General features: G+C 39.5%; 1 protein-coding gene across 3 annotated transcripts in view; it reads right to left on the bottom strand.

Annotated features, from left to right (window-relative positions):
• Window positions 1-2,746: 2,746 nt before the first annotated feature.
• igsf8 (immunoglobulin superfamily, member 8) overlaps window positions 2,747-20,588 on the bottom strand; it is a 56,524-nt gene continuing 38,682 nt past the window's right edge. Inside the window, exons 3-10 of one of the 3 annotated variants that reach the window (XM_037779204.1) lie at window positions 17,440-17,557; window positions 17,139-17,288; window positions 13,361-13,741; window positions 11,178-11,639; window positions 8,862-9,019; window positions 7,923-8,175; window positions 6,831-7,289; window positions 2,747-5,237 (exon numbers count right to left, since the gene is read on the bottom strand). In XM_037779204.1, coding sequence (XP_037635132.1) covers window positions 5,110-5,237; window positions 6,831-7,289; window positions 7,923-8,175; window positions 8,862-9,019; window positions 11,178-11,639; window positions 13,361-13,741; window positions 17,139-17,202 — 1,905 coding nt within the window. In that variant the 5' untranslated portion in view covers window positions 17,203-17,288; window positions 17,440-17,557 and the 3' untranslated portion in view covers window positions 2,747-5,109. The remainder of the gene's footprint in view (window positions 5,238-6,830; window positions 7,290-7,922; window positions 8,176-8,861; window positions 9,020-11,177; window positions 11,640-13,360; window positions 13,742-17,138; window positions 17,289-17,439; window positions 17,558-20,588) is intronic. The other 2 variants (XM_037779211.1, XM_037779218.1) reach the window with 2 other exon arrangements.

The following is a 20,588-nucleotide window of genomic DNA, read 5'->3' as shown; positions in this document are numbered from 1 at the left end:
ATATATATTTTCACGAGTTATAAGCTAGTTGGTAGGAAGTTAGTTTCTTAACCTTCCTGAATCCAATTCTTTGAAATATTAAATGTATGTAAATGTTGTAATGATAAGCCCTCAGGAACTCAGAATAAAGTGTGTAATTGTATTTTTACTTCTGCTATGTTTAAATAGTAAAGCTGGACATGGTTGTAGAAAACGTTTCTCAGAAGACAGGTGAAATCAGTGACAACTTGGAACAGGCTTTGCCACAGTGAGGGCACCTGGCCTTGTGTGAACATGCAGTGTGTGTTGCATGTTTAATCCTGCCTCGGTTGACATTCAGCTGGCAGGGATTGGTAGAAGAGCAGGTACGTTAACCAACCAACCACGGGCATCGCAGCGTCTTATCAGTCTGCCACAAAGCCTCTGTTTGTCTGCCTGCCACGTCCCCTCTGAAGTCATACAGGAAGAGGAGGATTAACATTGGTACAGTGTTTGCATTAGTGATGTAATGCTGTGTAAACTGATATACTGTAATACCACGGCAGCTCAGGGGGGAACAGCAGGACAGGTGGTTTTACAGGCAGCATCAATACTAGAATTGAATATATTTGTGTCTACGTTTGACATAATTCATCAAATTTTATACTTGAAAAAAATAAAATCATCTGTCGTTTGTATTTTCTTTTTAATTTGACATTTTCCTTGACATCCCTTTTATCTCGCTAGCGTTCTTTTGACGTATACGTGAAAGGGACTGTCACATTCTTTCTTTCTGGGACTCTCATTTCTTTGATGGATGCAGTTGTCTCTTTCAGAATGAGCCACATTGATGATCCAATTTGAAATGACATCTTTGCTGGATGAATACAGTGGGGGAAAGGAAATTTGCAGGAATAAAAAGACATCACTTAATGTCCTTTATTAAAGAAGAATTTGGACACTTGAGGGGGTGACAAGTAAACAATGACATAAATCAACATATAAAGTTGTTTTAGAAAATGTTTAAACATCCAGCAGAAATGGAACAATATTGTAATTCATGTGGCGTCCAATATTCCTTCTCCTTTTAGCTCTGGTCTAAAATATCTAGCTTTATAGCTGCTAAATGCTCCGTCGTAATCACCAGCTGGTCACCAACTTTGTCGGTCTGCTGTTTGGTGCTGGGCAGGTAGCACACTGTGGCTTCTTTACTGAAAACAGCTGTCTGCTGTGGTGAGAAACAAGGTTGATGAGAGCGGTGATAGTGAACCAAAACAGAAATGTTGCGGGCAGTAAAACCAAAACATTAGCTGAAAGATGCCAAAACACTGGAGCTGAAGAGAAACTGCATACAAACATGTTCTAGTAGAAATCCAAAATACAAGTATGCACCTGAAAATGAGCATAATAGATCCTCTTTAAATGATGAATCAATGGATAGTGTAAAAAAAAAAAAAAGCTTTATTTTTTCTTATACCGGCTGTGCTGCTGCACCTCTTTTCCTCTTCCACCCCTTTTTCTGATTGGTCAACTGGCTCACTGTTGTGATTGGTCAACCAAACCAAACACTTCGGACTCTGCTCCAGCTACGCTCTAACTAGCTTTGTTTGAGAATGTGTCAAACTAGCCGCTAGGCAAAGTGTGTTACTTGATGACATCACTACGTTACGGAAGAAAAGGCGGGACTTCAAGCAAGGCGTTTCAGGAGCAGTGTTTCTGTGAGTAACTCCCTTTGGCGTGGACTTTGGGCTTTGTAACTTTGCAGACATTTGACATGCACAAAACTATATAACACACTAAAGGGAAGGGAAAAAGCACAAAAGCATAATAGTGTGAAAATATTGATTATTGCAGCTTTAATTTAGCTTTGCAAATGGAATTGAATCATCCAGCAACAGATGGAAAAATGTTTGGTCGGTTCACTGACGGTAGAGAGGGAGATATTTTTCATTTGTTAATTGAGTCTGCAGCTGTGATGCACTCTAAAGGACATGATAAATGGATCAATTAGACAATAAATAAATCAATTAAATGAAAGCTGTCCTATGAGATATTGAGCATGTAATGCAGCCAACTAGCAACAACACAGCTTCTTCTTTCTCACTCTACAAGGTTCCATGAATTTGACTATGAGTGAAAGTGATGTTTAAACCAGTGTTTTTGTCCTTGATGAGATGTTTTTTTCGTTTTTGTGTTATTTCATCAGGAATTTCTCAAACTAGCAAGAGCCATGTATTCATTAAAACCTGGAAACATTTAATAATTGTACTATTATTTAGTACATCATATTCGGTAACAATATAAGACAAATGTTCTGCCCTTTAACCTCAAAAACTGAATCACAAAGTGCTGAGAGTTAACTTGAGCTGAAATATAAACCTCTGCTTGGCTCATCCTCACTTGGAAACTGCAGCAACCACAGGATATGTTTATTTTTTTCATTGTTTATGGATGGAAAATATGCTCAACTAGTGCATGAACACTTCTTTTCAGTCAGATTGGATTATTTCCCTCCACGCAGAATATCCGGTAATAATACCTCAGCTGTCTCCAGATATAAACAGTTCTCTGCTGAAAACACACTTGAGTCACAGCAGCAGAAAATAAAGGAATAAATAAAACCCAAGTGATGTTATAAATCCAGAGTGGTTTATTGGTTTATCAACTGGCAGGTTCGCCAAAGCACCATAAGAAACAATAACCCGCCTTTTATATATATTTTGATGGCAGCTAGATGCGTTCAGGAACAGTGGTATTAAAGCATAAGTAAACAGTCCAAACAAAAACATAACACCTTCATGAAAGGGTTTAATATATCCTCAAACAAAAGCACAGCTTAGACGGCAGCTTTCACACTTTGCACGCTATGTGCTACACTTTGTACAGCTGACTGTATTTCTCAAGGAACAGAGATCGAAATGAATCGAAATGCGAGCCACAGAGAGAGAGAGAGAGAGAGGGGGAAGGGCAGCAGGACACAAACTGCAGCCATAAACAGGGATTAGAGATGAACACGCAGATACTCCCTTACTCTCATCTGAAATACCAGCCAGCCAGCACAGTGCTGCTGCTGCTGCTGCTGCTGCTGTGCTGTGTGTGCACGTGCATCTGTCTGTGTGTGTGTGTGTGTGATCATGTGGTGGGTGGGTATGTGGGGGAACAAATCAGCTTTGAGTAGTTGATCTGGAACAAAGTGGCTCAGGAAGCAAGCAGAGCTGTGATTTTTATTCCCTAATGTTCGTGAACGACATTTATAATCGGGGGGGGGGGGTGGGGGGGGGGGTTTAGAGCCCACTGGTTCGGGAGGACAGGCAGATTTTTAACATCGGAAACCCAGACAGACGGACTGAGACAGTAAAGTATAGCTCAGTGCAAACAAATTTAGAAAAGCAGGAAAAACTGAAATAATTTCACGAGAGAGCCACAACAAATTTGACTTTCTTCCTCCTTTCCACGAACATGTCTCTTAACTTTAAGTGATCACACAATGCGGGCGCGCTCGCACGACCAAACTTCTCTTAAGTGTTACTTTGGACAGGAAGAGGAGGATGGATTTCACTCATCATAAGTGTGCAGACACGGTAAATCTGTCCAACAGATTTCTGTGGGCTAGCAGCGGGGGCTATAGTCATAAGAAGCCTTGGCTGCAGAACTGTGTGGCCTAAACCACATGATGACTATGATGGTGAGACTATCAGGTCATATGACTGCGCTGCTGAGGAGATTTTCACCTCGGGGACGAGTAACCTAAACAGTGTGAAACAATAAGAGCTTTTCTGATACTCGGTGGAACAAACGGTGGATTCTTTTTCGTTTTTTTTTTGTCGCAGTCACAAGAGCAAAAGGCGCCATTAATCACACAAAAGAAAGAAACAAAAGTATTCACTCAGGTACAGCAAAGCAGTGACTTTTTCAGCTGGAAGAAAATCAGGCTTTGGTCCCGGTCCCAGTCCCATTCGTTTTCCAAGTGCTTTACAAGAGCAGACTGCAGCAGAATGTTAAACACAGGTGCTTCGCCAAAGACAGCATACAGTCTTACTCACATTAAGAAAAATAAAACAGCTTAACTCCGTACAATATTTACACAATTGAGCTCAGTGCATTATAGATATCTCTTCCATTTCTCTTTTGTCAACTCTATACAAGTCCGTATAGAAAAGTCGCTTCAGCGTGAAGCGTCACAGGCGGGGGAATGCTTGTGTTTAGGATTGATACTCAGTTGGTCTTGGCATCAGAAAGCCCCCAGCCAGCGCTTTTCTTATTAAGTAACAGACAGAGACTTTGTTTACATGCAGAGTGGTGGTGCTGGGCTGCAGGCGGTGGAAGGTCCCTGCTCTTATTAAGTTTCTGCTCCCATCAGCATTCATGTGACTGTCAGTGGCAGTGCTAGAGGCTTAACCATACACAGACAGTCAGACATTTTTTGGAATAAAAGGAGAAACATGCAGTTTGAGGGGAAGCAACAACTGGAACAGTATCGACGATTTGTGAAAACATAGAATATTCTTTGTGTGAAAATAGAAGCATTACTCGATGTAGGATGACCTATATAACCAGCATCGTACAAACGGATACCTTTACACTGTAACAATCAAACTATGACTGAATGAGAGGGCAGTTTGCTTGGCTTTTCTGTAGAAATGACACTTTTACGAGATTCCTCACATCTGAGAGACTCAAAAATAAACATGAAGTACCTTCTTTACTTTTGACCTAAAAATATTGCGTGTATTTTCACCCTTTTCCATTTGAAACAGAACGATAAGCTTAGACAAAGGGATCATTAAAAATGTTAAGCTAACATGGAATCTCCAAAAAATGTGTAAATCTTTGCCCATTAGGGGTTATTGGATGGTGGCTTCAAATATCTAGATTATTACGCCTACTGGTGCGTCATTAAAATATGCTCAGAGAAGGTTTTGGATATAAAAATACAAGAGAATATAAAACAGAATCTTTTGGCATTGATTGTTAAACAGGTAGGTCAAAACACAAAAAAATCATCTAACAGGGTGACATCAGTCATTTTTCACTTCATTTTCGTCTAGAAAGTTATTTCTCGGCCATTTCGTCCGTTATGTTCATGTGCGTCACCTCTTTTGTGCCTCTTTGTGAACATTCAGATTTCAGACAGGCGGAGACGGCGGACACCTATTTTGGAGCGCGCTGCTTCGCCAGTCGCTTCATGAAGCAACAGGTCACGGTTGCGATGATGACGATGCCCACGAACAAGGCAGAGGAGACTCCGACAACCAACGGGATGAGGAGGAGGTCAGCAGCTGGGGGGAGATAACAGAGGAGAGAAAGATGACGTGATGTAAAAATACATTATTTTAATTGTTATAATCCATTTTCAAATGGGGATATTTGATATGTAATGTATGATTCAGTAGAAAAAAGTGTCCTTTGGGAATGAAACAGATTTGTTTGGTTCAAAACAATACAGATATAGACTTTTTATATAATACTTGTAACATTCAGGCAGCACATATTGATGGAAAGCCAGTTAATGGACTGTCCTGCTGGATAAACTAAAAGCACAGTTTGCTCTAGTGATTCAGTCATCTAGTGCTAGAAACTCAATCTAGGATCCACACTCATGTAGAACAGAGAGAAGGTCAACAACTAACGTTGCTACCCGTGACAATGATTAGTGTGAAGATGATTGCTGTTGTGCTTCTGACAGTATTTGATACTTATTTTAGACAAAACAAGAAATTTAAACATCATCTTGGGCTCTGGGAAATCATAATGGGCATTTTTCAATGCTTTTTTTTAACATTTTATAGATAAAATGATCATTGAGAAAATAATCAGAAGATCAATCGATGATGAAAATCATCGTTAAATGCGGCCCGTTTGAGAAAAGTGTGAAAATTGTCCTCATGGTCCTTGAGTTCAGAGTCCCACAGAACTAAATTACTGTAGATGTAAATACAGGGGAACCATGTCCTGCCATCTGCTACAGAAGGATGTAGAGACGAATCAATCTACTTAAAATGTACAGACACTTCTCAAGGTGGAGAGTAAATGTTTGAAATTTACACTTGACGTTTACACAGATGATGGATTCCCTCCAGCTTGTGACTGAAGAAGTAGTCAAATCATTTACTTAAAGTATCAAAAGTAAAAAGTTGTCATAATGCAGAGTGGCTACCGTCAATGATACAGTATTACATTATTAGGATGATTATTATTGGCAAATTCATATTTAAGTGGTACTTTAATGTTGTAGCAGGTCAAGGTGGAGCCAATTTGAACTACTTCATGTACTTTTAGTAGTTTCATCTGTGACAATGGATCGTATCTAACTATAAAGCAAGGACTCTGTCCGTATGTATGTATGTAAGTATGTGTGTCCTTTGCATATCTCGGTAACCTTTCATCTGATCTACTTCACACTTGGCGGGTGTATTGTTGGGGACCCAAGGAGGTGCAGCGTCAAAGTTGGTGCAATTCGGACACACAACAGTTCAATATTAATAATCTTTAAATAAAAAAGCGCTCTGTGCACAAGCAGGGGCGGAGCTTCAGGGCTCTGCAGGACTGAGTCAAGCATGTCGTCCGCAGTGGGCCTTTTAAAGGCTCATTGACTGCTGTTCAGTTTTGCTGTTGGATGCTGGAGATAGGAACGTTACAACCAAACTCTTCTTCACTTCCCTAGAGTCAACGAACAATGAGCGGTGCTCGACAACGCTGCAAGCAGCACTTCTGGGGGCCCGTTTCGAGTGTGTGGGAGTGTGAATAAGAGCCATGCTTTCAGCAAAACTACAACAAAAATAGTTAATAAACTGGATCTGTCTATAATCTGTTACATTTATCCACGATCACTATGATTATGACAAAAAAATCATTCCCTGGGAGACTCTTACCTCTGGCGTACAGGTAAACAGTCACTGCGTTTGACTCTGCTTTGGCCCCCGTGTTGTACCAGCCTCCATGCGGGTCCTGACCCCACGCCTGGGCATGACACGCATACATGCCTTGATCCTCCATCGATGCTGCGTGGACCCTCAGTCTGTAGCTGCCGGCCGACAGGCGGTCGACGCTGACGTCGCTACCATTGGCGTAGATCTCTGCAACACCGTCGTACATGAGGGCGGCTACCAGTCTGGGTTTTTCCTCCACGGGGGGGTCTGTTGGGGTAGCATCAGACGCTGGGTTCTGATTTCTCCTGATAACTCGTTCAGGGATTGGCCACCGCAGCCACTGCACCTGCGCCTGGGCGGGACCTGTGGTCGTCACGGTGGCGTTGCAAATCAGGGTGATGGTCATGCCTCTTTTTAAAAGGGGGCCTCGAGGGAGCTGAGCCACAGCTGCAACTCGCACATCTGTGGAGGGGAAGTGGTACATTGAAACAACAGTTCACAGAGGGTAAAACACAACATATGTGACTGTCAGTTTCAGAACAAAACTGCATCATGAGTTTCTGATAAACATGACGAAACCACAGATTCCCGTTTTGCCAGTCTACCAGTGAGCACTGGAATGGACAAAGTATTCTAACTGCTCATCTTTGTCCTACACTCTGTTGCTACATGTCAAAAAGTACCAGACGGTGGAAGGGGCTGGCTGACTCATTTCCTGTATCAGGATCTTGCAATCCAGGCGATGCACCTGTAAGTAACAGACTCTAGCAACAAGCTATCTATTTTTGACAGCTCCTCTCTAACATCCTCATCATTTGTGTATAAGAAGAAGATATAGAGAGCTCTTTTTTGCTCTTTGCTGCGGAGACCCTTGATCTCTGTATGCTTGGAGTCCAACTGACAGAAAAACAGATCTACGTATTTTGCATTTATTGATACAGATTTCCACCACAGCACTGGAATACTAACTTGTTGCAGACTTGAACTCAGCCCATCACAGCCAAATGGCCCAGAGGTCTGGGCCATCAAAGCACTCCATGAATTTAAACTTTTAAATAATTTCTTACACCAAACCAACACAGAAGGGCCGCTCACCTTTGCTCTTGAGGTTGACGGTGACTCCCTCAGACCTCTGGGTGAGTGTTGCAGGAGTAGACGGGCCAGGGTTTTGTCTTCCGGCGTACACGGTCACCACACAGCGATACACCCCCGAGTCTAAGGGCCGGGCCGAGAACAGCTTCAGGGAGTACCTCCCCTCCGCCACTTTCTCCATGGAGCCCCCACTAGCTCGGCTGAGGTCGTCCCCCCAGCTCACAACACCGCCTGGGCTCATCCGCGCCACCTCCACCTAAAATATAACATGTCAGTTTGTGTTAGACTGCAAATTGAAATGTTATTTATTTTTAGGCAATTTGCTAGAAACAGTGAATACTTTATATTATCGCAGACTGTTTCCTAAAGCATTGCCAGGTTGACGACGTCGATCAAACGCTAACGCCATAATGCAAATTTTCTCTCAAGTGTCACTTATCAAAAACATACTCCTGCACTTGAACGCACCACCATACCTGAAAATATTTAAAATCTATCTGTAATTTCAGCTGAATAACCATGCAACAATAATGTAAGCTTGACAGAAAATAAATTACATTCAATGGTGGCTGTTATGGATTTCACATCCACGCCTGCAATTAAATTAATTGACAATTAATCTATCATTAATGAACCTTTAAGTCTGTGAAAGCAGGCAAGTTTTAATTCCCTGCAAGCTGATTCTCACACTGCACTAATTAAAAAAAGTGATGAAAATAGGAAAAATGTTCAAACATGAAAAAGAACAAGCTTTGCTAATTGTTGTAAATGGACCTAAATGCAAACTCTAATGTGGCATGACATTACAATTTTGATGTCAGCTGTTTGAACACAAACTCATGCATTCACTTACATACTTGAAAGACTAAGTTGTAATATTTGTGCCTCAGTTATACTGTGCGGATGCTAATATAAATGAGTAAGTAGAATGAGAATCAGTACCTCGACTCCCCCCACTGATCCTCTCTTCATCCACTGAACCAACAGGCCTGAGTTCACGTCAGCCGGCAGCCCCAACACCTCACAGGTCAGGATGAGAGGGGATCCCACCTGTAGGGTTACCTCCCCCCTGGGCGAGGACGTTATACTCAGAGACTCCGCTGGCAAATGGAAGAGGTAGAGGGAGACCGCTTATTAAAAGTGAAAGGAGAGGAAATCGTCCTCGGTGGGGGGGCCTCAAACAAGCACTTAGACACCGTGACAGTAAAAATCTTCACAGGAAGCGATTTAATGTGAGTATCAATTCTGTGGGGAAGCTGGAGCGGCTTCTCTAGTACATTTCATGTTTAATGGCCAAGATAAAATGGATTACCCCTCATTTTCTATTATTGCTCAATGAAAGAAATTGACGAAATTACTTTTTGTTCTGTATTCTGAGATACATTTAAAGCACAACAGTAGAAGAACATCGCACAAATGAGTATCTGCAACTTTGTTTAATGAATTGAAAAGGTTTCATATTATAAGTACTAATAATAACGTGGTATAATTGGAGGATATTAACACTGGTCCATTGTGTGAGCAAAGCCTCATTTAACCACAACACTTCTCTAAACAATAAAAGACACATTATTTATGTACACAAAAGGACGCATCAGACTATTGTATTAGTCAGACAACAGAGGCCAGAAAACACAGAACTAAATAGTGCTCGTCTGTGAGTGTCGGAAAGAAACAATGCATGCATTGTTGAGATTCAACTTCAGCTTTAATTTTATTGCTGAAGAGAAAAAATTTGACCTAAATAACTTTTAGTAGTTACTCAGTACGAAGAAACTGTTTGTGCCTTTCATCAAAAAGAACATTTATTAAAAATGTGGTTGGAATAATTCAATATTAAACTTTCAAAGTATTTTCCTATAAGCAAACATATGAAGAATGCATACTGTATGTATACGGTATATTATCTGCATATATCAGGTTACCTTGCTGTTCTGACAGTGATGGACACGTCAGTCTGATATCATCCTCTTTGCGGGCTACTAGAGGCCAAGGTGGGAGGAAAGATTACTTAATCCCTCAGATCTACACGAGCTCTTTAGAATTTATATTGAGCCAAGCGGCGAAGCAGCGGGGCTGTTATTCAGCTGTCCCGCCAGCCAGCTATCGACCTATCAAATCCAGCTGGATAATCAGCAAGGGGAGCCGAGCATCAGGCTTGTCATTCAGGCAGTTTGACAGCTGACACATAGTAAGAAGAATTTAGATAGTTTGAGGTTCTCAAATGTGAGAATTTGCTGCTTTTCTTAGTCTATAGTAGGTTATTATTATAGTAAATAGTAGGGCTGACTCGAATGCTTCAACCATTGCCATGGTAATCGATCTCCAAATCAGTATTCGAATGCTTTGGTGTTTTTTATGTATTTATTTTTTATATATAAGTATGTAATAATAAAAGTATACAGTAAGTCCCAAAATCGCCCATGAAATAAAGAATAATCCCACAACATTATTCACATTGAATAATGAATTATTATTAGTTATTCTCAGACAGATATCGCTGTTTGTTGTGTGTAGAGGTGTGTGTGTGTGTACAGTAGTGCGGCAGCAGCACTGAAACAGGCACTGAAACGAGGGAGATGAAGACAGACAGACAGACAGAAGAAACATGTCAACTTGCTACTCAAGTGAAGCTTCAAATATCTCACGTCGAAGCTTCGAAGCCTAGCAAATAGTATAGTACAGTAAAGGCTCTAAGATATTGCGATTGGCATCTTTCACTGTTTTATAAACCAAAGATTAGTTAATTAATCAAGAAAATAATCAACAGATTAATCGATAATCTTTCGTTGCAGCTCTAATAGTTTGACTACAGATGTAGATGTGTCCAGTATCTATCTATCTATCTATCTATCTATCTATCCATCTATCTATCTATCTATCCATCTATCGGGCCATTCAGTTAAGCTGTAAGTAACAGAAACATCCAGAGCTTCAGCCTGAAACCTGGAAAGAGTCCAATGTACTCAGCAGCACTACGAGTCCAGGCCGACTGACGCCACTGAGAGAGAAGAGTGTGAGAGAGTCCTGAACTGACAAGTAGAAACCAAACTTCAGCTGTTTTGCTTTTATTGTCTGGGGTTTGTACTGTAACTGGAGCAGCCAACTTTATTTTAATGACATCTTCTTTCCTCTGTGTGCTTTTATTACTAACTTCTAATAATAATTGTGCTTGCTGCAGTACGACCACGACCACATGCTGTCATAGTATTGACAATGTCAGCACAAACACTGGCCCAGTTTCTCGGTTACACTGACCTAGTTGCTGAACGGTCAAGTTGCCGATGTCCAGCATCCTCTGTGCGATCCTCTGCCACGTTCGATCGGGATCCCGAATCCACTGGGAGGCCTCACAGAAGTACGAGCCGGTGTCGTCCGGTTGCACCGCTCTCATCTTCATCACGTACACGCCCAGTTCGCCCTCCCCGTTCCTCTTCTCCAGCGTGATCTCTCCGCCGTTGTACCGCTTCTTGTACAAATGTCCAGGGACGACCCCAAGCAGCTTGTCGACGGAGATAATCTCCCTGACGGTACTGACCTCCCCTCCCGCTCCGCTCGCCGAACCCTCTCCGCCGCTACGCTTCCCGAACGTGATGGACAGATGGGTGAGCTGCTCCGACTGGATGCCGGCTGAGCATGTCAGCGTTAATTCGGCCCCCTCTGGCACGGGCTGGCCGGTTAGTGAGCGGGTGTAGCTGATCTGGAGAGTGTCAGGGATCACTGCGGGTGTACAAAGAGACACAGACAGACAATTATATTACATCAAGAGGCTACATGAGCCAACTGGGAGGAGAAATATGCCAAATTGAATTTCTATTGCCTGCTTGCTGTTTAGACGTTTCTATGTTTAGAACACTAAAGCAACCCCTTAGCTTTGGGGCTCTAGCTTTGCCAAAGCAAGGGGGATTACTGTAGCTGGCTATCATGAAGATGACACACTTCAGCTGCAAAACTAACACCCAACATCCTACAAACATAAACACAAAGAAGGTGATGAATAGAAAGAGATTATTGGTTAACAATGTAGATGGTCTGAAATCGCCAAAACAATGTGGACAGCATGAGCAGATGGATCTTCGTAGAAAGAACTCCAGATGGCAAGTATAAATAACAGCTTAGACATGAGGAATGTCATCGCGCACCAACTTAAATACATAGTATGATTAATAAATGTCATCCATCTGGCTGATGTAGAGCAGAGTTGCAGTTGACAGGACTGGAGTACAGTTTGCTGGTTTCCACTACATGACCACTAAACTGATTGCGTTAGAAGGAGAGGGCTGATATCGTTTGACATTTTGCAGTAGTAGTTGGTGATATAGTTTAAGGGTTTTTGTACCAAAACAATTATTTTTCAATGCCTTACTTTAAGAAATATTTACATGTTTTCAACAAAACCATTTTTTTTTTTCAATTAACAAAAGAAGCCAGTGTTCTTAGACGTTGTTTGAACCAGAGCGATATGGCCAAAAACTTCTATCACAATATAGGTAATTTCATATCTCGATATATCACCATATAGCATGTTTTCTGGTAATAATTAAATAAATAGTCTATATTAAATACCCACATGTTAAAGCCTATTTTTGTATACTCTGTGTGAATTCAATACTTGACAAATGAAAAGTATTTTCTCATCTTAAGAACTAAAGTGCAAAATGAACATAAGAAAAAAATATAGGCCTAGCCTGTATCGCTATATAAACGACATAGAAAAATATATACAAAAGACATTTTTATATCCTTTTGATGATATATATGATATTGCCCAGACCTAGTTTGAACACAAGCAGTCGTACAAGAACTTCAATAATACACTCTGGCAAAATTGGTTAAATTTTGCTTTAACTTCAGGAACTATCTGATCCAAGAATAAGGAAACAAGATTTATAAATCTGACCAGACGTTCAACGCCAGCTCCTGATACTTTCAATATTCCGTGTACTTACTGGCACATTTCTATCTCGTACCAAAAAACAGAATTGAAGTTTCGTCCCCAGCACTAGTTGCTAAAAACAGGAAGAAGCTGGAGGCTGCTCTCGCTGTGTTTGTAGATGATTTTATTCACTCAGACTTCTAGGATATATTGCAATCATCAGGGTTATGTTTTATTCATCCATTTTACTCATTTATTTCATGGACTTATTGCGTCTCTGTTTTCATATTTTTTTTGATGGTTATAAGTAATATGTTAAATATTCAAACTCTATTCTTGTGATCTCATCTGTATTATTGATCCCTGATTACTTTCTTCATCTATTTTACATTGTGACCTCTATGTTATATGTTTATTCTCAGAGAAGCCGCTCTCTGGTGATATCCTCTATTTTTCTTTATATTCAACACATCCCATGAAAAGACCAAAAACAACAATGAACTGATCTTATTAAAAAAGTATGATGCATCTTATTCCTCTGTGCCAAAACTATTCAATCTCTTACCTTTGACAGGCACTGTGGCGCTGTAGTTGCCCTGGTAGGTTGTGTCCGTGCTGGGTGTGTAGCACTCGTACTTCCCCTGGTCCTCAGCTCGGAGCCTCTGGATCACCAGCCGGCATTTGTCCCCCGAGTCCCTCTCCACCCTCACCTCCCCGTTCCTCACCCGGGCCTGGAACGGGGCGTAAGGGAAACCCTTGTCCCTGGTGGACACCACTCCCATCTGCCTCCCGCCGGAATCGTCCCTGTACAGGAACCACTCAAAGTCCTGCGAGCGTGCGCCTTCGTACCCCGACACGGCACAGGGCAGGGAGAGGGGGAACCCTGCGACGCGGTAGAGGGGCCCGGGAGGAAGAGATACGTCGCGACACACAGCATACTGGAGCACTGTGGGAGAAGAATGGAGAGACAGCAAGAGTGTGAAAGACGAAGGTAGGAAACTGTAACAATGTCAATTTGTGTGGGTCACACACTGTCTGGCCTCGCCGCATGTCTGGTACATGGACTCACAGATCAATATCCTGAGCTGCTGACCGGCTAACAGGGAATCAATACATTAAATAGCTTGGGAGAAAAAACACTAGAGCTGGGCCAACTTCCTCTGAATACAATGACACATTTAATACATGATGAAATGCAATCATCTTAGTGAGCGTCTTAGCTCATACTGGGAGTACTTTTGGTTAATTTAATGAAGCAGTTCATTAAAAAACAGAATACTTTGTTCTCTCACAGCAGCTCCGGTGATTCAAAAAGTGCTAATGTGTCTAGCAATAACGATTATTGTCATTATCCATTGAAATGCCAGTTGTATTCTCAAACAATCCCCTTAATCTGTTTATAAAATGTCATAAAAATAGTGATATATGCTCATTTTAATATCCTAAAGTTGTATTGTGAGCAGCTGTGTTATTATATTTAGAAAAAAAGATGTTACTGTTGAGTTACACAAATGTTTCAGTGCTCAAAGCAGCAACAACTTAAGGTCACTGAGTGCATTGTTTTGGAATGAGCTAAACTTAATATCACAGTGAAACTGAGACTTCCCTCAGGCCAAAAGGGAAAAATAAAATGTACTTGATCCCCGTCACCTTGCTGTTGAATAGAAACCTGGTAACATGGGGGATTTTCAGTAAAAATATTCCGAGCGATTGCCTCGGGGGGTTTCACGCTTCCAGGTTCGAGCGTCATTGTATTTCACTGAGTGGCTTCATACCTCACTTCCCCAGGAACCCCTCTGAAATAGTTAGAGGCTCAGGCCGAGCTCTGCTTGTTATTTATCTTTCAGACACAGGCACCGAAACCTCTCATGCCATTACTATTCTCTCATGATAAGGGTACTCGTGCAATGTAATAATTTCCTCTTTTAAAAGAAGGAAGCTGAGAGGACAGGCATCATCAAGCATGTTTTTTTAAAGACTACAGACAGTTTCAATTCATTTTTTTGCAGGAAGACCATTTATTTCTGGTCATTTTAACCAATTGATTTACAAGCCAAATGCTAACATGAAGGTAAGACAAGAATGAACATTTAAATAAAGATAAAGAAAAAATATTAAAATTAAAAATATATATAATTTAAGAGTAGCTCCATAACAAACTATGGAAGTTGTATGCAGTAAAAACTAGGAATTCCCCAGCCTTTTTCTCTTCCGATATCAATTCCGATGCCTAAAATCAGGGTATTTAAGATAAGATAACAATGAAAATGTATTGTTCGTTCACATGACAATTTGTTTTGCATCACATGCTCCAAACAATCAACCGAATGACATAAAAACTGTGCTCTATTTTCCCTCCAAATTTAAAATCAGAAAGCAGAAACACTGATTATTTTGTAAGGACATTGGCAAAGCAACTGTATTTACTGTGTATTGGTCCCATCATAGGTGAGTATCAGCATCTCCATTAAAAACATAGTGTGACATAATTAAACTCAGTTAAAGTCAAAGCTACAAAACTTAAATAGCTCACACAAGTTGAGACTAACTTCATTGGATATGTATTGAAATTTAGTTATTAAAGAGTACGGCCTGCCAGACGTCAGGTAGCCAACTTGTTCCATAATGTAGGAAGGAGGATAAAAAAGGGTGCACATCTTTAACGTTGTACATGTGGTGCCAAAAGCTGAGAGATAAACTCATCATCTCAAAGTGTGAATAAGATGAGATCATCCCGACATAACAGTCAACAAACATACACCCACCAACTGACACATACTAACTTAACACACACCCTTACACCGTCTCACCTAGAACAACGCTGATAAATCTACTTGAACAACTAGAAATACTAGATGGGTGCGTTTTGGCACTCCTCTCCTGTCTGTCTGTCTGTCTGTGTCTCTGTGTGTGTCAGACCTAAAACAACTGGAGCTTTCTCACAGGCCGAGTCACGGCCCGATGACAACACGCCCATAGATAATGACCTGGGAGACGAGTGGGAGGTTTAAGCGGATCAAGTCCTAATTAACATTGGGCTGGGACTGATAGGGCTGGGGGACACCACCGCTCGTCACAATGCTCAATACTGTCTGGAGCAGATTATAGTAGCAACACGGAGGAGTCCCAATTTACTTATCAAGAACCCACAAAGAGCTGATACAAACCTGTCTATTTGGTTATTAGATAATTCATATAATTAATAATACTGTGAGCAGCCAGATAAAAACGTCTAAATATCTAAAATGTGAGGTACAACATATCAATGCATTTCAGCTTTATCTATTTCTGCTTGTTCAGGTTGTGTTTCCTATTTTTACCCTAAAATAAAGTAATATTCAAACTCTTAAAAGCACTTATTTGATTATGTCACCGTATTTTCCCTTTGGAAAGATCATCTTCAAAAAGTAAAACTTATGATTCATAAGTGCAGTTGACCTTTTCAGCATCTTTGCCCCTGTTAAAATTTAAAATTCAACATTCAAAACTTTATTGTCATTGAAATAGCTTATGGGAATTTGCTCTAGGTGAGGTAACATAACACAAAACAAGAAACACTGAGGAGACAAAAAATAAGTGATGAAAAGCATAAAATGACAGTAGTGAAACAATTAAAATGGGTAAAATAAAGTATAATAAACTAGAGTGCCTGCAGGGTTGGCATTTTGTTTATTATTATTTATTTTATGTTTTTATCAGGGTTGGTATCTTTTTTAATTATTTATTTATTTATATATTTATTTTAATTTTATTTAATATTATTTTTTTAGCAGGTTTGGTAGTTTTTCTTTTTGTTTTTTCCATATTTTAGTTTTTAATTCTTTATTTATTTTATTTTTATATTCTTCTTTTATTTATTTGTATTTACATATATTATTTATTTTATTTTATTTTTTATTTATTTTTAGCAGGGTTTAGGCTACCATAAAACAACTATGACGTTTACCATTGTGAAAATAAATACTGATATCAAATATATTTTGCTTGGCACTTCCTGGATGCTAAAAGCACCTGTTCCTCTCTCACACAACCAGCTTCAACATCCATCACACAGCCACAAAGTGATCTTAGCTTGATAGTGTCCCATCTGTCACTTTGCATTGTAATAAACTTGCAGACCACATGCATGTTATAAACAGTCCCATAGAAGCAGCATTTACAGGCTAAAACAAAGAAGATACAAAATCATGAGAATAAAGCTGCTGCAGATGATGATCTAAATAAATTAATAAAAGAAACAATCATGCAAAATGCATGAAGTCCATGTGACAGATGGCCAGGCGGTTGCAGACAGACAGAGCTATAACAGGTATAATAACACAGCCTGGCTGCACAGCACTCACCCCACACTAGAAACAGCAATAATGGTGTCTTCATCGGAGCCATCATGGTCCTCATCTTCCTCATCTTCCTCCACGGTGATGTCCAGATGGATTATGTTGACTCAGATCTCTCTCTGCGAGGTTATTATCACCGATCATACTTCATCCTGTCTTCAAAAACACCAAAGCACAGCAGACATGTTGGGAAGGAGCAGAAAGCTAATGTGCATAATAACAATACATGACCACACAGAGAGGAGAGAGAGTTATCAGCGCCATCACATCACAGTGGTAGTAACATTAGAGGAGCACATTTAATCACCTTGTTCATGCATCTCCGTCAACACACCGTCGGCTCCATAATATCCCGGGTTTGCTTTAGATTAGACCGACTAGACAGACATGCCGTGCAGCCATGGAGGGGTTGGCATCACAGGAGGCTGGTGTGTGTGTGTGTCACAGTGTGTGTGGAGGAGGAGGAGGAGGAGGAGGAGGAGGAGTGGTGGTTGGGAACAGAAGAGGAGGAGCATGCATGCAAAACAGGCCCCAGAGAAGAAGTCAAAACTGGTGCCATTGGTCCAATGAAGCGACGGTGACATTTTGAACCAATGATAATAGAGGACAGTGTTGTAAGAGAGGTTTGAAACAGCCACGTTAAACCACCGCCAGGGGGCGCCACAGCAAAACGCATAGCAGCCTATGAATGCATGCACAGTGTGTGATATGGCTTTGTTAGGTGGGTTAATGATTTGTCTTTTTTTTTTTACATCATCTTTTTATTCACCATTCTCTATTTATTTATTTATTCATTCATTCATTCATTCATTCATTCATTCATTCATTCATTTATTTATTAATTTATTTATTCATTCATTCATTCATTCATTCATTCATTCATTCATTTATTTATTCATTTATTTATTTATTTATTCATTCATTCATTCATTCATTCATTTATTTATTCATTTATTTATTTATTTATTCATTCATTCATTCATTCATTCATTCATTCATTCATTCATTTATTTATTCATTTATTTATTTATTTATTTATTCATTCATTCATTCATTCATTTATTTATTCATTTATTTATTTATTTATTCATTCATTCATTCATTCATTTATTTATTCATTTATTTATTCATTCATTCATTCATTCATTCATTCATTCATTCATTCATTTATTTATTTATTCATTTATTTATTTATTTATTCATTCATTCATTCATTCATTCATTTATTTATTCATTTATTTATTTATTTATTCATTCATTCATTCATTCATTCATTCATGTATTCATTTATTTATTCATTTATTATCTGGTTTTATTTTATTTATTTATTTATTTTATTTTATGCATATTTTTATTTTATTTGTTATAAGAAAAAAATATATAAGCAAAAAAACAACAACTACTCAACTGGCCAGGTATGGGACATGCTGCCTTCAAGCATAAGGTATATTTTTTTGTACATTGTACTTTGCACTACTATTTTACTGCCGTTTTACTTACATGTTTTGCACTATGGAACTGTGATGCTGGAGACTTGAATTTCCCTCGGGATCAATAAAGTTACTATCTATCTATCTATGAATGAATGCACAATGTATGATATGGCTTTGTCAGGTGGGTTAATGATTTGTCTTTTCTTTTTACATCATCTTTTTAGTCACCTTTCTCTATTTATTTATTTATTTATTTATTTAATTCTTTTTTATCTGGTTTTATTTTATTTAATTTTTTGATGTTATTTTATTTTATTTTTATTTTATTTTAATTTTAACTCCCTGGACTGATCTGTTTTAACAACCAGGATGAGTGGTACACAAGTTGCCCCTTCTCTTGAAATGTTATGTTTTGACTGAAAGAAAGGTAAAACTACATTTACTCTTGTCTATTGAAATACATGTTCATGCTATAATTGCAGTTATTTTGATTAAAATAATTTACTATTTTATACTCGGCTGACTTTTAACTACTTATTTTATGAAAAGATTCCAAGAAGATCCCCGTACAGAAAAGTGGAAAAATACACAACTCTTCAGCTTTTTTTTTTTTAAATCACAATCAATGAATATTTTTACCAAACAGCTTCACATTTCACTCCCCTCAATCACTCAAACTACCTGAAGTAAAGGACAGGGAAAAAAAAGACAGGTGAGGATTAAAAACACAGATATCACTGCATTTCACTTATTTTATTTGTTATAAGAAAAAAAAACTGCTCAACTGGGACATGCTGCCTCCAAGCCTACCAAGTGTGCTCATCCTCCATCTCCTCTCTCCTCCGTCCATCACTGACTGTTTATGGATAGAAAAGGGCAAACGCCCTGAGCTATCTACCAGGCTTAAGACCTACTACTACTACTACTACTTAATGATTTATAATGAGTATGTTGTTGACTGTGGTGGAAGAAGTACTCATATCCTTTACTGAAGTAAAAATATCAATACAAAAATACTCCATTACAAGTAAAAGTCCAGCATTCAAAGTCCCACTTACGTTACGGCACAGAAGTATTATCAGCAAAATGTACTTTCAATAAAGTATCAAAAGTAAAAGTCCCTTCTCTGCAGAAAAGGAGGCAACTGGAGAATCAGCTGGTATTAATTAGCTGTTGTTTTGCTCATGATTATGAAAACCAAAACTTGAATAACAACAATGTCTCTGACCTTTTCAGTTCTGCAAATATAAGACAGAATTAAAACAAATAAATTCAAGTTTCATTGTCATATTTAAAAATGCATCGTCGCTGCCAAAACTGAAAGTTTGAATAGACCCTCAGTGGTCAATAGAGTACTCCCAGGTGTATCCAGTCCATAATTACAATGGGAAATTGAGTTTGCATTGTCATTTTCAAATTGGCAGATAGTAGGCCCTTTTCCCAGCAGCGTTTTTGACATGTCATTGCAGGTAAACACAGGTATAATTAATAACATTAATTGTGGTCCTGTTCCATTTAGCTGAGCTAGGGCCCTGGTATTGTGCATGCTGGATCACTGGAGTCAAGGCCTATTGAAAGAGGCTGGGACACGGTCTTGAGCTATGGGGTATAACACATGCGCATTGTAACTGGATCTGCGGGTCATGCGTTGCTATTGGCTCAATTTCGGTGAGTGCAGACCAGATTTCACTGCGCATGTGTTGTACCCCAATGATATGACGTGAGGATGACGCGTGACATCTCTTCTTTTCACCCTCCTTGACTGGAATGTCTGTGACACACTAAATAGAACGGGACCATAATTAGTTTATCAACTACACCTATGTTTACCCTGCCATGACATGTCAAGATGGCTGTTTTTTAACTTATTACAAATGAAAATTAAATGGAAATGGCTGTTCCAGAGATGCTTTGTCACTACCCATCAAAACCAGTAGGCAGGATACACATAACAATCATTTGGCTGAAGTCAAAGGACACTATTCTGCTGTCTGGATTCATAATCAAGGTTGTTTAGCTAGTA

The sequence above is a fragment of the Sebastes umbrosus genome, chromosome 1 (assembly GCF_015220745.1).
Source record: "Sebastes umbrosus isolate fSebUmb1 chromosome 1, fSebUmb1.pri, whole genome shotgun sequence".
In the NCBI taxonomy this organism is placed as follows: Eukaryota; Metazoa; Chordata; class Actinopteri; order Perciformes; family Sebastidae; genus Sebastes; species Sebastes umbrosus.
This window is presented reverse-complemented; position numbering and strand designations above follow the sequence as displayed.